The sequence below is a fragment of the Oratosquilla oratoria genome, chromosome 5 (genome assembly GCF_046742065.1).
Source record: "Oratosquilla oratoria isolate Oo_2021 chromosome 5, ASM4674206v1, whole genome shotgun sequence".
In the NCBI taxonomy this organism is placed as follows: domain Eukaryota; kingdom Metazoa; phylum Arthropoda; class Malacostraca; order Stomatopoda; family Squillidae; genus Oratosquilla; species Oratosquilla oratoria.
The window spans coordinates 6,341,481-6,358,980 of NC_134781.1; the positions used below are offsets into that span (position 1 = coordinate 6,341,481).

Below are 17,500 nucleotides of genomic sequence, written 5' to 3' on the forward strand. Positions count from 1 at the left end.
GATTAGCCAAAGTAAAATTATGAATATATGTAAATTACTCTAACTCCTAAAGACAGAGAACTTTCCTCAGCTAAATGGAATCAGAATCCGGACCAAAACAAATAAAATGTACTACTGGGAAGTGCCACTTGTGTCATCACCACTATTACTGTGACTATTACTATTACTAGTACTAGCCCGCTATTACTACTTTTTATACATATAGTAGAGATATCTTTAGTCCTCTTCCGAGACCGAATGTCAATCTCACAAAACTAAACCATAGAGGGAGGTGAGGGTGGTGCCGGGTTTAGTAGGAGGGTGGAAAGAAGATGATAGTCTGAATTTTTTTCCTCGAGAACATCACATGTGTATCTATCTATACACACACACACACACACACACACACACACACACACACACACACACACACACACACACACACACACACATACACACACACACATGTATATATATACATATATATATTATTGAAGGTGACAGAAGTAGACGAGGAGAAATGGGAGAATTTTACGCCTTAACGTATACATATATGTACCAAGGGCTTTTTCCCACTTTCAAGGGAGGTAGCCAAAGTTAAAGGCATAAATGCACCCCCTCCTATTTCTTCCCCATATACTGCACTCCCATTCACCAACCCTCCTTCTCTCTTTTCTTGGCTCCTCCTGGATGACGGGTCATCCCTGCATCTCGACCATTGCCCTTGGTCAGAAGCAATGCAACAAGACACAGCATATTCACAGCAAGGCCGTATCATTTAATTGGCGGACTCCCCCTCTCCGTCCCTCCATGCAGAAAAAGAGAGGACGGGGAGAAATCCTTTCAGGCTCCGTCAAAATATCATCCACACATACTCCCCTTCATCCCCCTCAATCCCTTCCATGCATCACATCATCATCCATACACAATCATTCTCCACTCACCATCCCAATTTTCTGTCTTCTCCTTTCCTTCCTCAACAGACATTCCTCTCTTTTTAATGCCTCTTATAGCCCATCCATCTCATCTCTGATTTCCCCTCATGTTCACTCCCTCCACTTCTGCCTTCCATACTTTTTTGACTAATCTTTCTTCACTGTCTTTCTATGTGTCCAAACCATCCCAATACTCTTTCATCAACCCTATCTCCCAATTCCCTTTCCACCCCCACTATCCTCCTCACTTCCTCGTTTTTCACTCTATCCAGACAAGTAACCCCATACCATACTTCTCAAGCATTTCATATCAAACACATTTAAACTCTTCCTCTCTTATGTTCCACGTTTGTGGCCCATACAATGCTGTCGGCACAATAATTCCTTCATATAATCTCCTCTTAACATTCATCCCCAAATGTCTATTTCTCAATACACTTTAATCCCCGAAGGCATTCACTTTATATATATATATATATATATATATATATATATATATATATATATATATATATATATATATATATATATATATAATATATATACATATATATATATATATACATATATATATATATATATATATATATAATAATGAGGTGAGGGGAAATAACTAAACAAGAGAAAATAACAGATGTTATAGGTAGAACAAAATTGAGATGGTCTGGGCATGTGGCGCGTATGGAGGACCATAGAATTCCAAAACGAGTTATGATGGGTAGAATGCCTGGAAGAAGACCTCGAATGAGATGGATAGATGAAGTGGATGCGGAGATGGACAGAAGAGGAATAAATAAAATAACCTGGATGGAAGCAGCACAGGACCGAAGGGTATGGAGAGGATTACTGCTGGCGGACCAGAATCTACCTGAGGTTCAAGATCCAACGGAGTGAGTGAGTATATATATATATATATATATATATATATATATATATATATATATATATATATATAAATATATATATATATATATATATATATATATATATATATACATATATACAGTATATTCAGGAAGAACCCACAGTCTGAATAAAAGAAAACTTAGAAGTATAACTTCTATATTTCGGTTAATATTTATAGCCCTCTTCAGGAAAGTACAGGTTACAAGAAATAATATAGACATAAGTACAATTGAGATGTGAGTGGAACGAAAAGAGGCATAGCTAAAAACAAGACATTTCGTCGCGCAGGGTGGAGTCAGAAAGGAGGGGATATGTGGGTAGAGGTGTGAGGTTGGAAGGGAAGCGGGGTCAGGAGTGGTGGGGGAGCGGGGTCAGGAGGGTGAAGATTTTTAACCAAACGGCTCACAGCTAGCCGTGATATTATGTCCGGGGACCATTGACCTTTGGAGATGTTCAAGTTGGGACATTCTTCTATTAAGGCGGATTCAAATTTTTTTCTCCTGAAGCTGCAATTGGACTTAAACAAGATTTTGGCCTTGTCCGAGTCTAAAATAATAGTCTTAACTAGGACAAGACTAAATATTTGTTAATGTTATTATTTATATTCTTTCAGGTTTCCTGGATACGGAGAATAGATGACGATATTCATCTGTTGACTGTGGGGTACCAGACCTACCACAACGATAAGAAAAAGTACGTAAGGTTCTGAAATAATATTTATACAAGTGAGTTTGTCACGCTGACAGGAATAATTTCCCGCTAAAACCAAAAGGAAATGTTATGAAGGGTCTTCTAGCTCTCCCATAAACCATTACAGTTATTTGATAACAAATGTTGTCTTAATTTTCTATGACTGGAAACTAGCAGTCTCATAATGACAAGCAATTGTCCTCGGACCCTCCCTTAGTTCTCTTTTGGAAGAAACTTTGGGATATTCTTTGGCTTACGTTAATGTGGGTTTGTGCCCACGTCACCAGCTTATAGGGAGAGGGGCGTAGATACACATTGTTAATTTTCCTTGCGTAAAAATATAGAGAAAAACTGGCCAAAATTGAGAGATTTTGAGCTTGGCCCGGACACCGAGTGCCAGACACTTAGGTTGCACCTCGGAATGGCGGTAAGATTTTCAATAAAATTTAAAAACAAGGTGGTGGGGATGATTCTATCGGACGTCAATTTCACAGAAATACCATATGAAAGTATCCATCGTTGGTCCTTGCAGGAGTTTAAAGACTAAACAGTATTAAGAAAATAACACAACCAGATTAAACTTCAGTTAACACCTAAAAAGATTTTATGTTTGAAACCAGAGATGAGACAGATCTTAGGTTGGTCTTCGTCCCACCTCCTCTCTCCCTCCTCCTTCCGACAGTGGAGTCGATGTCTAAACACACGCAGAGCAAACAACATTTAATGATAATAAAAGCAAAGCCTTAGTATAACTTAACCTTGTCTAACTAGGTTTGATCCATCGAATAAAAATAAAATTTATTTTACTATATACTCTACCACCGTGCATGTAATTTTGACATTTGAAGGTATTATTGCCAAAAATCTACGGATGCACACTACCACTCTACCTCGCGGTGACTTAAAAATAATTAAACCTATAGTTACATAAATACACACGTACATACACATACACACACAAACACACATACATACATACATACATACATACATACATACATACATACATACATACATACATACATACATACATACATACATATATACATACATACATACATAAATACCCCACATATCTACATACATACATATATACACAAATATGCACATACATGCATGCATACATACATACATACATACATACATACATACATACATACATACATACATACATACATACATACATACATACATACATACATTGTCCCTGTCCGATGGGTCATGGTCTGAGCCATCTCTGTCCAGTAAATCATGTCAGGCTACGTCGGGAGTGTTTGTGTTGCATGTGGTGGTGTAACCGATCCTAACATGAAAGGATCAGTCACATAGTTGGCAATGAATGGACGGAGCTGTAAAAGACGGGGATCTCTTACTTGTCATTTAAGCGGACCATACACGATTAGTACCATTGACACAATGGAGTGCACCAATGCTATTTTCCCTACTACATGGTTTTTCAATACAATCCCTGTTCTGTGAGAGATATTGTAAAATACGGATAATTGGACATCATGGATAGTGCACTTTGTCTCGAAATAGTTCATGAATAGTGGTTCGTCATGCACGTACATACATAGAGACTTGTTGAGACATTCTGACAAGTTGAAGTGGGTGGGAAGAGGAGAGACTGGAGTCTTATTCCGAGTTTTATTCTTGACTAGTTTCGCAACAAGCTTTTTCAAATGAATAGTCCTACAGGGCTAGAAATGGCGTGTATGTATGTGTCCATACTTTTCTGAGTGTAAAGGAACATGTTACAATGACAAAAGAATGATTTCAATGGTGGTGGAAATTAATAATAAGTTAATAAGAATGTGGCTAGAAAAGTAATAATACTAGAAAAATTAATAATAATGATGGCAAAAGAAAAATAATAAGAATACAAATTATTTGAACCAAAACGAAAAATGCGACAAGGAAAGTGTGAGATTTAGTCCGAGAGCCTGGTTCATGGTACGGAGTTCCACTCACTGAGGGCATAAGTGGCTGTGACTTCTGCCCACTTTACAGTGCTCGACAAGGATGTACGAACGGTTAGCGAGAATGAGTGATGAGGAGTGTTGAGGACTGTTTTTGCTGAAATGCACAATTCTATATAAACAATTAGCATATGGTTGCATTATTTGACCTTTTTTCTTTAAAATGTGTGATTTCCATGTAATTTGATCAAAAGAAGTTACGTTTTTATCCTCTACAAAATTACCAACCACATACCGTCCGACTAATTGCTGACCTTAACCAAACAATGACGGTTTTTGCTCAAACGCACAATTTTATATAAAAAAATTAGCATACGGTTGCATTATTTGACCTATTTTCTTTAAAATGTGTGATTTCCACGTAATTTGATCAAAGAGAAGTTACGTTTTTATCCTCTTCAAAATTACCGACAACAGCTATGAATACCGTCCGGTTTTTGCTGAAATTCACAATTTTACATTAAAAATTAGCATATGGTTGCATTATATGACCTATTTTCTTTAGAATATGTGATTTTCATGCAATTTGATCAAAGAGAAGTTACGTTTTTATCCTCTACAAAATTGCCGACCGACTCGCTCATAGTCGACCAAACTCGAACAAGAACGGTTTTTGCTGAAATGTACGATTGTATATAAAAAATTAGCATTTGGTTGCATTACTTGACCTATTTTCTTTAAAATGTGTGATTTTCATGCAATTTGATCAAAGAGAAGTTACGTTTTTATCATCTGCAAAATTACCGACAACAACTATGAATACCGTCCGACTCACTCATAGCCGACCAAACTCGAACAAGGACGGTTTTTGCTAAAATGCACCATTTTATATATATATATATATATATATATATATATATATATATATATATATATATATATACATATATATCAAAAATAGCATATGATTGCATTATTTGACCTATTTTCTTTAAAATGTATGATTTTCATGTAATTTGATAAAAAAAAAAGTTACGTTTTTATCCTCTGCAAACTTACCGACCACAGCTACGAATATTGTCCGACTCATTACTAGCCGACCAAACTCGAATAAGAACGGTTTTTGCTGAAATGCACGAATGTATATAAAAATTTAGCATATGGTTGCATTATTTGACCTATTTTCTTTAAAATGTGGGATTTCCATGTAATTTGATCAAATAAAAGTTACGTTTTTATCTTCTGCAAAATTGCCGACCACAGCTATGAATACCGTCCGACGGTTTTTGCTGAAATGCACGATTGGTCAAATTACATGAAAATCATAAGAAAATAGTCGAAATGATTTAACTATATGCAATCTAGTACACTAATAACACAATAGTAAGAAACTTAATAGAGTGTAGTTTGATCCATACCACCAGCGATCATAAATGGCGGGCTGGACGAATCGTAGCTGTGGTCGGTAATTTTGCAGAGGATGAAAACGTAACTTCTCTTTGATTAGATTACATGGAAATCACACATTTTAAAGAAAATAGATCAAATAATGCAATCAATGCTAATTTTTTTTATATAAAATTGCGCATTTGAGCAAAAACCGTCATTGTTTGGTTGAGGTCGGCAATTAGTGAGTCGGACGGTATGTGGTTGGTAATTTTGTAGAGGATAAAAACGTAACTTCTTTTGATGAAATTACATGGAAATCACACATTTTATAGAAAATAGGTCAAATAATGCAACCATATGCTAATTGTTTATATAGAATTGTGCATTTCAGCAAAAACAGTCCTGAACACTCCTCATCACTCATTCTCGCTAACCGTTCGTACATCCTTGTCGAGCACTGTAAGTCTCCTGGCGCTGAACAAGAAGAGAAAACAGATTATAGAAGAATTATCAAAGAGATAAGTAACAGACACCGGCCCAAAATAAGAATGGTTGAAATAAATGAGTCTGATGGCTGTTGTGAAAGACACGATAAAACAAAAGAGATGTGATTGCCCTTCATAAGCCACAACCCAGAGGGGTAAGAATTTTTTCTTAGAACGTTAATGAAATAATATGACTAATTCAAAAGAAAACTTAAAGAATGAGTGTGATATTTTGAAAGAAATATTGATGGAAGACAGAGGTAAGCTAAAAAACAGAATTGAAACAAATATGGCCAAGTAAAATCGATGACAATTTCAGATATCATAGAACATAAAGGGGGGGGGGGTTAAAGATACACAAGGTGAAGTCTAGTTTAATAAGATCATAAAACAACAAAGGAGAGAGTACAAGGAAGGTATAGAAAAGGTCTATTTATTTATCTATATACCAAGAGCTTTTCCCCCTTTTAAGAGGGGTAGCCAAGTCAAAGGCACCCACCCATTTCACTCCCATCCATCACCCGTTCCCCCCTCTCATCTTACCTCTTCACGAATGACGGGTCGTCTCTATATCCCGCCCACCACTGCCCTGGGTCGAAGCAATGTAGCAAGACACAGTACATCCATAGCAAGGCCGCCTCACTTAATTGGCGACCTCCCCCCCCCTCTCCGTCCCCTCACGCAGAAAAAGAGAAGACGGGGAGAAATCCCTTTGGGCTGCGTCAAAATATCATTCACACATAAGCAGCCCATAACCCCCCATCACTCGTCCCTCTTTCTTGCACAACAGTATCATCTATACATAGTCACTCTTCACTCATCCCTATCTTCTGGCTTCTCTATTCCTTGCTCAACAGAAAAGGTAACGAAGGATATCAGGGTAGAGAAAGGCTGATAAAAGAGGAAATAGAAATGGATAAATATAGATATGCCATTGAGGTTAAATGGATGGAGGATAAATTTCCTGCAATGAAAGGAAGAGAAACAAAAAGTAGAAAGGAAACTAAATTGTCCAAACAATGATAAAGATGTAGAAGGCTTCAACGAATAAATAGACGTATTTAGGTTAGGCAGATATGTCCCAGGAATTGCATGCCCAATGCAAATAAAATTGTAATCACAAAACACACTGAGATAATCACAGGATATGGGATTTATTAAAGACAAGTTCAAGAAAATTTGGTTAAAGTAAGAAGCAACAGAGGAAGAGAGTAAACACAAAAAAGGGTTGAACAAGAAACAAAATTTTACTTTAGAGTGATAAATCAGGGGATGTGGAGGTATTTTGGAGAAGAAAACCAACCCAATATAAAAAAAGAAAGAGGATTAATGAACTAGAAATATTGGAAGTATCCTAGAATAATATAGATGGGTAGACTTCAGCAATATTATGGCTATCTAAAATCTAAAGAGCAAGAAATAATGTTTTTTGTTGAGACCAAGCTTAATTAAAATACTGGTATTCACCTAGATGGGGTAAAGTATAACATATGGCAGAGGGAAAGAAGAACTAATGGAGGTATGATGACAACGGTAAAAATGCATAAGGATGAAGGAAATGATAAAGGTGAGAGGAAAGGCCGAGATAATGAAAATGAGAATAATAATGGGGAAAAATGGAAGAGACTTCACAGTGGCTTACATTTATATTAGAAAAAGGAGGCACAGCATGATGAGTTAATAATATAAAAGGTATAACTATGATGGGAGATTTAATTTGTGGAGAGGTAAGATGGTACGAATGGAAAACAATTGGAAGTGGGGAATCATGGGGCAATAGAGTTTTAAATATAACAGTTTATAATATAATGACCCAGTTAATGATATAAAAGGTATAACTATGATGGGAGATTTAATTTGTGGAGAGGTAAGATGGTACGAATTGGAAATGAGGAATCATGGGGCAATAGAGTTTTAAATATAACAATGAATAATATAATGACCCAGTTAATGATATAAAAGGTATAACTATGATGGGAGGTTTAATTTGTGGAGAGGTAAGATGGTACGAATTGGAAATGAGGAATCATGGGTCAATAGAATTTTAAATATAGAAATGAATAATATAATGACCCAGTGGATAAAAGAACCACCAAGGAAAAGAGGCGAAGATATACCAACACGACTAGACTTGATCCTAACAAACTTGATTGAGACGTATGCTACTAGTTCACTGGTTGAAGCTTCTGTCTCGTCTCCATCTCTTTTCTCTGTGGCAGGACCTAACACATATTCTATCTTTACAGGTATGTGCTCAACTATGAACATCCTCACAATTGGAAACTGCAGATAAGCAACGTACAAGCGCGGGATGAAGGAACTTATGTATGTCAAGTATCAACGCATCCGCCCCAGATCCGACACGTTTACCTTAAGGTTACAAGTAGGTTTCTTGTGTAGCGCCCGCGAGCGTATAGAAAAATATTCGGATGTATAAATATGGTTCTAGATAAAATAATTTAGTTATCCAGTCATGTATATACATATACTAATTAAAGAAAAATAATAGGAAATAAGAATAGCCGAAGACTGAACATTTCAGTCCATGATAACTTCAGGATAAAGAAAACAAATGAAAGGTGACGATATATAAACAGAAAATAGGGAAGGTAAAGAACAAGGGGAAAGTACACAAAGCCTACCTCAACCAAACTCTGTGTCATTATGATGATGGTCCTCCTCATATCATTGTGACAAAAATGAAGACCAATTTAGCAACAAAAACCTACAATGCTGTAAACACAACCTCTGCCGTTACCTTGGGAGCTATTGATAAAGAGTGTCTTGACTAAGCTAGCATTCTTAAATACTGCATCGATATCAAATACACTAAATATATAAGGAGGTCTCACTAAATCCGCAAGAAAAAGAAGTATTTTTATCTTCTATGTATTGTTTGATCTATTTTTTGTTAATTGCTCTCCTTGATTTTTTTTTGTCACAGTAAGATGTTTAGGGGCATCATCTTGACACAGATTTTGTTAAGTTAGGCTGTATGTTGCCTCCCTTAGTTTCTTATCTTGTGCTGTTCCCGCATTTTCACCTTATATTTGTTCTCTGTACCTGAAGATGTCATGATAAACCAAAACGTTGGTCGTCTGTCATTGTATTCCTAGTGTTTTTTCTACAAACTTGTTAATCACAAACACTTTACACACACACACACACACACACACACACACACACACACACACACACACACACACACACACACACACACACACACACACACACACACACACACACACACACACACACAACCTCGTGGCGCAGTGGTTACAGTTCTCGCCTGCCACTACGGCGGTCCGGGTTCGAATCCTGCCCAGGGCTGAAATAATTTCAGTATCACTGTGCTGCGGGTTGTTACTCCAACTCTCGTGTGCGGGGAGTTGGGTGTGTGTGTGCGTGTAAGGTCACAGTATTACCCATAGATCGGTCATACGAGCTCTGAGCTCTCATCCGGGTGGTTAGTAACTGTCGATCATAATCCAACACGTGATCCAAGACCATAGTGAATCACACACACACACACACACACACACACACACACACACACACACACACACACACACACACACACACACACATACACACACACACACACACACACACACACACACACACACACACACACACACACACACACACACACACACACATATATATATATGTATATATATATATATATATATATATATATATATATATATATATATATATATATATATACCCCAAAGCTGGAGAAGATTGACAACAGGAAACCTATATACTTTGACCACCAACATATATACGAGTATATACTGTAGGCATATATATATGTATATATATATATATATATATATATATACATATATATATATATATATATATATACTTTATATATATACATTCATATAAATATGTGTATGCGTGTGTGTGTGTAAATTACAAATCCCAAATTAGGAGAAAAGAAACACTGTTGAAGGTGATCCGTGCATTACGACCATAGTCTGTGGTCCTCTTCCCTGCTGAAGAGGAACACAGGCAGTGGTCGTAATATACGGATCGCCTTTAACTGTGATTCTTTTCTTGTAATGTGGGATTTACTATTCGTCTTACGAGTGTGTTAGAACATCTAATTGTCCTGGATCTATATGTACTCCCTCTTTTCGATGTATGTAACTCCTTCACGATCTTCCACCTTGTCACTACAGTGCCTGGCATCGAAATACGTGACAAAAGAGGAACAGTGGTGACAGAAAAGTACTATCAAGTAGGTTCTCGCATCGCCCTCCAGTGCGTCGTCAACCCGGCGCCCCCACGGACCCTTGTCACGTGGACGAAGGGAACCAACACGCTCGACCAGAAGGTTGAGCGTCAGCTCAGGTGAGACACAGCGGGAACCTCAGAGGAAGGCAAGGATAGAAGTCTTTTACCGACGGGTTTCTCCGCCGATATCGGAACATGTGTACTAACTTGAATCTAATCTAATACAACCTTAGTTAGCCTAATGCCACGTCCACACGGTCGAGCACTGTCCGCCGGGCACGAGTGGTTTGCTCGACAACGGGCAGTTTCAGCGGGCAAACCATCAAACTGTCCGTTCCCGGCGCCATTTGCGGGCTGTGAATGGAAGACTGATATCGCTGCCAAACGCACGAGGTGAGGTGCGAGCAAAGTTAGCAAACCCGCTCAGTACAGACCGAAGTTACCTAGTACTATTGTATACTGGCACCAGGCATGTCTCCGTGATTCCTTATTTTGCTTTTTAATCCAGGCAGCAATTATGATGCTGTAAAGTGCTACCTTCTTTCCAAGTATGGCGGGAACCATGGTTATCGTACTGCACTGAACCACTCCCTCTCAACCTCTGCTTGCGGCCAACTAACCTCCAACCACCATCGTCAGCCGTGTGGACACTTCGCGGGCAGAGTCTGCGGACTTTGCCCGGCAAGGGCAAAGTCTGCCAGGCACAGCTCGACCGTGTGGACGCGGCATAAGCTAAGCTATCCTAATCTAACCTAACCTCTTGCCTAGACTAACGAAACATAGCCAAACCTATCCAAATCTAGCCAAACCTATCCAAATCTAGCCAAACCTAACCTAACGTAACTTAACCTAACTAAACGTAACGTGGGTTAGGTTAGGGTTGGGCTAGGTTACCACGGTGTTTCTGTAGCCTGGGAAGCAGTCGTTAGGTGGGAAAGGGATTCGTTGGGAATTGATACTATTCTTGCTTTGTTTTGTAACTCTGAGACTAATAATTTTTCCTTCCTCATTTCCCATGAATCTTAAGTCACTCATGTCTTCCTTTTCCTCTTCTGGACGCTGAAGATATCATGGTTATTCTCTTTTCTTTTCTTTTTTTCTTTGGAGGATTGAAAAGAGTAATTTTGTAAGAGCTTGGCTCTGTCTGTCATCCATATAGTGAACCTTACAACATTTCGTCTTTGGAGGAATGAAAAAGGGCATTTCTGTAATAGAGTTCTGTGGATATACCCGTCAGCGATGGGGATCTATATTAGAAAAATTACGAAAGTGGCAGATGACGTTTAAGAGACTCGGATGTTGATACAACTGTTATTCTGATCAACGACACACAATTTTGATCATTTGAGGAGAAGACTTCTGAGGAGATCATCTGAGGAGAAGACAAAACATCACTTTATTTTGTTTTGAATCGACAACAGATAATTTCATTCATCTAAAGCATAAGTCTTCAATTTATTTCTCATTTCTCGTTTAGCGTCAGCCAAGAAATAACATATACATTATTCCATAAACCTGGTGGAATTAAATATGAGCGAGGAACAGAGAGAAGAGAAATAGAAAAAAAAAGATGTTATATGACAATATAGTGTACCTTTTTGAAAATGGGTAACACATTTTTCGAAGATGGTTGTCTAACGCATTTGAAAGCAATGAATTGTATTTTTCATAACCACCTGTTTGGGAAGTTTACTATCTATACAACCAGCAAACTAATTTCTATTTACCTTTTAGCAAACCTGTGGTCGGTACGAGGATCATCGCTTTCCTCATTTTTATATGCAATACTGATGGAGAAAATCACCAAACAGAAGCGCATAAGCGCTTTTCCTTCTTTGTCTCCGCAGCATTAAGACTTCGCTTGGCAACGACGACATTACGTCATGGCTTTACATGAGCCACGCTCGGGTACAAGACTCTGGCGACTACACCTGCTCAGCAGCAGCCAATATTAAAGCTTCTGTCAGGGTTCATGTTCTAGATGGTAAGTGCCAAGTGAAGGGGAAGGGGACTGATATGGAGGAGGGGGGGGAGGGGAAGATGGGAAAGAGGAATGGGGGAGGGAGAGGGTAAGGAGAAGGGGAGGGAGGGAGGAAGGGGAAAGGGAAAGGGAGGATGGAGGGAAAAAGGAGAAAGGGGGAGGGGAGGGGGAATGGGAAGGTGGGAAAGGGGGGAGTATAGATGGGGGAGGGGGTGAGGAGAGAGATGTAGGAAGGGAAAGAAGTGGGATAGGAAGGGGAAAGGGGGAGAGTAGAGGTGGGGAAGGGAGGGGTAAGTTGGGGGTAAAGTCGTGAGGTGGCTTTTTTCCGTGCGTAGCCTACTCTCATCATGTATTCTCAGTATAGCACATATATATTCCAAGTCTTCCGTTGTCCTTACACTAGTTTTGGTTGGTCGGTTTGCATTTCCCTACAGCACATATATAAATACGCAAGTACTCACAGTCACACTGCAGCTTCTTGAATAGCCTTTTCGTCCTGACTTTTTTCATATGTTGGGCGACACTATGAGCTCAACTTTACAAATGATGTAACAATACTATTATATGATATTTACAAATCTTATCCTCTCGCTTATATGCCTACGTGTATATTCCCATCTCATCCTCTCTTGCTATTTACTTTTTATCTACCCTCTCTCTCTCTCTCTCTCTCTCTCTCTTTCCTCCAGTCTTCTTTTCCCCATCTCTCTTCCCTCTCTCCTAAAAATTAATAGAATCGTTACTATAACGAAAGAACATCTGATGAGGTTGAGAAAGTAGACTGGAAAGGTACTTGACCATTATAATGGATGCCATTTGACATGAATACCCTATGATGTAGGCCTAGTCATGCATAAAAAAATGTATTATTCATTAGATCATATTCGTTCTATTCATTACACATGAGTTTCAGGCTTGATTATGTAATCCAAGAGGAAAACTAAAAAAAAGAATCAATGGAATGTATATATATATATTATATATATATACATATATATATACATATACATATATATATATATATATATATATACATATATATATACATATACATATATATACATATATATATACATACATATATATATATATATATATATATATATATATACATAAATATATATACATATATATATATATATATACATAAATATTTATATATATATTTTTTTTTTCAGGCGAAAGTTCGGCAGCCATGCAGCATTCCTCGGCGGAGCGGATGACTCCCATGACGGTGTTGTTGATGACCCTCGGCCTTGTTTTGGCGGCGATGGCGTCGAGGTGAGACAAGGCGACTTCTGGTTTACCAAATACTTAACTCCGAAGCTCTTCGTTTGCGGCTGAAAATGACCGTCATCAAAGACTCACACTAAGATGGATCCATTTTGGTTTTATAAAGAAATGAACTTCGTACACTTCCCAGTGATAAATGAGGAGACAAACGTCGCCAGATTAAAACACGCATGGATTGTGTGATTGTGGTTTAATATAAATAAGGAAAACTATCGTTCATTATGCCATGACTATAACTCGTCTTCATGGAATGTTTTGAGTGGAAATGATAAAGGACTCCCTGAACATAAATGAATGTATTTAACTACATCTCGTTTGAATGTCTATAGAAATGTGGCTCCAACAGCAGTTTCCAGTCTTGTATGAAGGTGCTGATTACCAGATGGTCGTTTTTGTGAGAGAAACTGTTGAATGACGGGTGTCGAATCCTGACGGTTGTAATTTGCAAGATTCAAACCTACAAGTCGTTAGCCTCTTCCGTAACAAGCGGCGTTTTTCGTTTTCTTTTTTTACCCTAATTGCCGTCAAATTACTCTATTCACGTCCAAGGTACCAAGGTTGTTGCCTAGCTATTCTATTAATCTCCTTAGTACCGAAAAGGTTAATGCACTAAGTTATTGAACATGTAATATTTCACCCATATTTCACGATCATATAATCTTTTTCCAGAAGAGTGAAGTGTATAGGCTAAGTGTTATGAGATACTGCTTAACTTTGCTAAGGAAATACCACCATTGTTTAGTGTAGCAGAAAAAGGTAATTGATACATGTATTTGATAAGAGGAACACTAGAAAAAAGGAAAAGGTTTGCGTGAATTTGAGAGAAAGGGACCAACGTGTGGATAACAGAAAGATCCATAAGATGAGAAAGGGAGAAAATTTTATGTCATATGGAGTTTTTGTTTTGATATCAACTATAGATTTCATATGTGGATGGAAATCCTAAACACAACCGATTAAAATAATCAGTCTTTGAAGGTGTACATTAGAAATGACATGCGTTCAAAAGTCCGTTTTGCGCATAAAACCTCATTTCTTCTTACGGGGTAGCTACGTATAACTCACTAAAAAAAAATCACCACCAAAAGGGAAGTGAAAAACCCCTGATAGAGCCAAACACTGTCAGTTGGGGAAAGCATCTGTTTTTAAGGCCAGTGTTGGGTCGCCTCCCTGCCTGGCCAGGCTGTCGGGAACCACCGCGACAAAGCCCGTAGCGGGTCCCGGGAATCGAACTCACGACTCACGGTATCCACTGGGCTGCGGATCTGGTTTGAAACACGGGATCGTATGTCTTCGCTCTCGCTGAGTGAGGTTCGAGCCGTCTCCTAGTTGATCACTTCAAGAATAATTCCTCAAGCCCGCTCAGTCACTGATCCCCCACATACTCGACACAAATACATACATACATATACCAAAGGCTTTTTCCCCCTTACATGGGGGGTAGCCAAAGAGAATAAGGCATATAAACCACTCCCACTTCTGCCATTCCCTACATATTCCACTCACCTCCACCCTCCTCCCTCCCTCTTATCTTGCAGTTCTTTAGGTGGTTCTTGACACTTGGCAGAGGCGCGTTTATACATTCTCGCCTTCCCATTGCAAAAGGTGTTCCATCCCATTTTTTTTTTTTTTTTTTTTTTTTTTTACGGGAGGTTGAAACCTGAAATCCTGGTCAAAGAGGGATCTATGGGGCAGTAGTCAATTCTATCTCGGATTTTACACAACAGCAGCAGCAGCAACAACAACAACAACAACAACATCAGCAGCAGCAGCAGCAGCAGCAGCAGCAGCAGCAACAACAACAACAACAACAACAACAACAACAACAACAACAACAACAACAACAACAACAACAACAACAACAACAACAACAACAACAACAACAACAACAACAACAACAACAACTTGCCCAGTGTGTAGGAGTGCCAAACGATGTTTCGATGACTGTCAGTGAGGAATTACCTGGGAGGTTGGAAGTCATACGTGTCTTGGTTAATAATTTTTTAGTATTTCGTTAAGGAGAGCATGGGACTGCCAGCAGCATTGTACCTCTACCTCTCGTGTTGGGCTGGCGATGTACCGACTCGGTACTACTGAGCCGTACCTATGACACATCAGCAACATGCAAATATATTCGTTGTTATTGCATTATTCCTGTATTTTTTGAGAAATAAACACTTTGATTATGAGAAAAGGACTGTATATAGAACTATACCACTTGGCAACGTTTATAGTAGCCATAAAATATGGTGATTAAAAGGTTATATATATATATATATATATATATATATATATATATATGTGTGTGTGTGTGTGTGTGTGTGTGTGTGTGTGTGTGTGTGTGTGTGTGTGTGTGTGTGTGTGTGTGTGTGTGACTCACCATGTTCATTGGATCACGTGTTGGACCCGTGATCGACAGCCATTTACCTCCCGGAAGAGAGCTCAGAGCTCGTATATGACCGATCTATGGGTAATACTGTGACATACACGCCCCCCCCCCAACTCCCCGCCCACGAGCGCAGCGATACTGAAATTATTTCAGCCCTGGGCGGGATTCGACATACTCTGTAGTGGCAGCCGGGAACTCTACCAACTGCGCCACGAGTGTGTGTATGTGTGTGTGTGTGTGTGTGTGTGTGTGTGTGTGTGTGTGTGTGTGTGTGTGTGTGTGTATGTGTGTGTATGTATGAAATATAGCCCCATACAAGCAAAAAATTGTATGGGAGTGTCAAAACACTGGTGCAATAGAATGTGTGAGACAGTTAAAATTCAGAAATGTGACTTGGGGTAAATGAAAGAAAGAAAATAATACATCAAAGGAAAAGTAGGTAGCATTGTAGCCCTTGTGCAATGTGTGATTATTTACCTACCGTAATTGTATTGACTCAACTGTAATATATATGAAAGGAAATACTTGTGATATCCTGCCTATTATTCTCCATCATGCCTGGCTTTGAAAACGCTTGTGGCTTTAGTTTAGGGAACATTAGCATATAAGGATTTACTATAGTGCAAAATTCTAGAAAAATTACCTTATTTCATGGCATATAATGCGCACTCTTTTCTTCATAAAACTGGCTTAAAATAAAAATCGTCTTTTATTTGGAGTTGAGGCCTCCTATACTTTATTTTTTCTAAGACACTTGCTACTGTAAACTGTAATCTTACCCCAGACAGTCAATTCTACTCAGTCTAACTCTATAATAGTAATAATTCTCAAATGAGGATTGTGGGTGGGAGTGGAATGGGTGGGAGTAGGTACATACCTATGACTTTGGCTACCTCCCTTATAACGGGGAAAAATATTTTAGTATATATGTTTACATAGCTGCATCTTAAGTGAGCTGCATTAATGTATAAACAGTGATCCTGTTTTCTACTATGTTTAAGTGTGTTTTTTTTTTTAATTTATGTGATTTCCATCATTGTACTTTACCCGATAGGAATTTTTTGCAACAATCTGAAACAAGAACAATTTGTACGTCGTCGAAGCAAGGAGGGCAAGTTATCATACACTGACAACTACTAACTGTAAGTTATTGTTCATTGATAGTTACAAATTATGAGTTATCATACATCGACAACTACGAACCGAGTTACCTTGCATCAAGATCACCTAGATCCAAATAAGGACATGATTGTTTACTTGGACGTTACTGACCTCACGTGACCCAT

General features: G+C 38.5%; 1 protein-coding gene across 2 annotated transcripts in view; it reads left to right on the plus strand.

Annotated features, from left to right (window-relative positions):
* Positions 1 to 16,019, plus strand: part of LOC143025356 (opioid-binding protein/cell adhesion molecule-like) — a 48,698-nt gene extending 32,679 nt beyond the window's left edge. The window contains exons 4-8 of one of the 2 annotated variants that reach the window (XM_076184892.1): positions 2,434 to 2,513; positions 8,550 to 8,686; positions 10,497 to 10,668; positions 12,399 to 12,535; positions 13,711 to 16,019. In XM_076184892.1, the coding sequence (XP_076041007.1) occupies positions 2,434 to 2,513; positions 8,550 to 8,686; positions 10,497 to 10,668; positions 12,399 to 12,535; positions 13,711 to 13,817 (633 nt within the window). In that variant the 3' untranslated portion in view covers positions 13,818 to 16,019. The remainder of the gene's footprint in view (positions 1 to 2,433; positions 2,514 to 8,549; positions 8,687 to 10,496; positions 10,669 to 12,398; positions 12,536 to 13,710) is intronic. The other variant, XM_076184893.1, reaches the window with a different exon arrangement.
* The last annotated feature ends 1,481 nt before the right edge of the window (positions 16,020 to 17,500 follow it).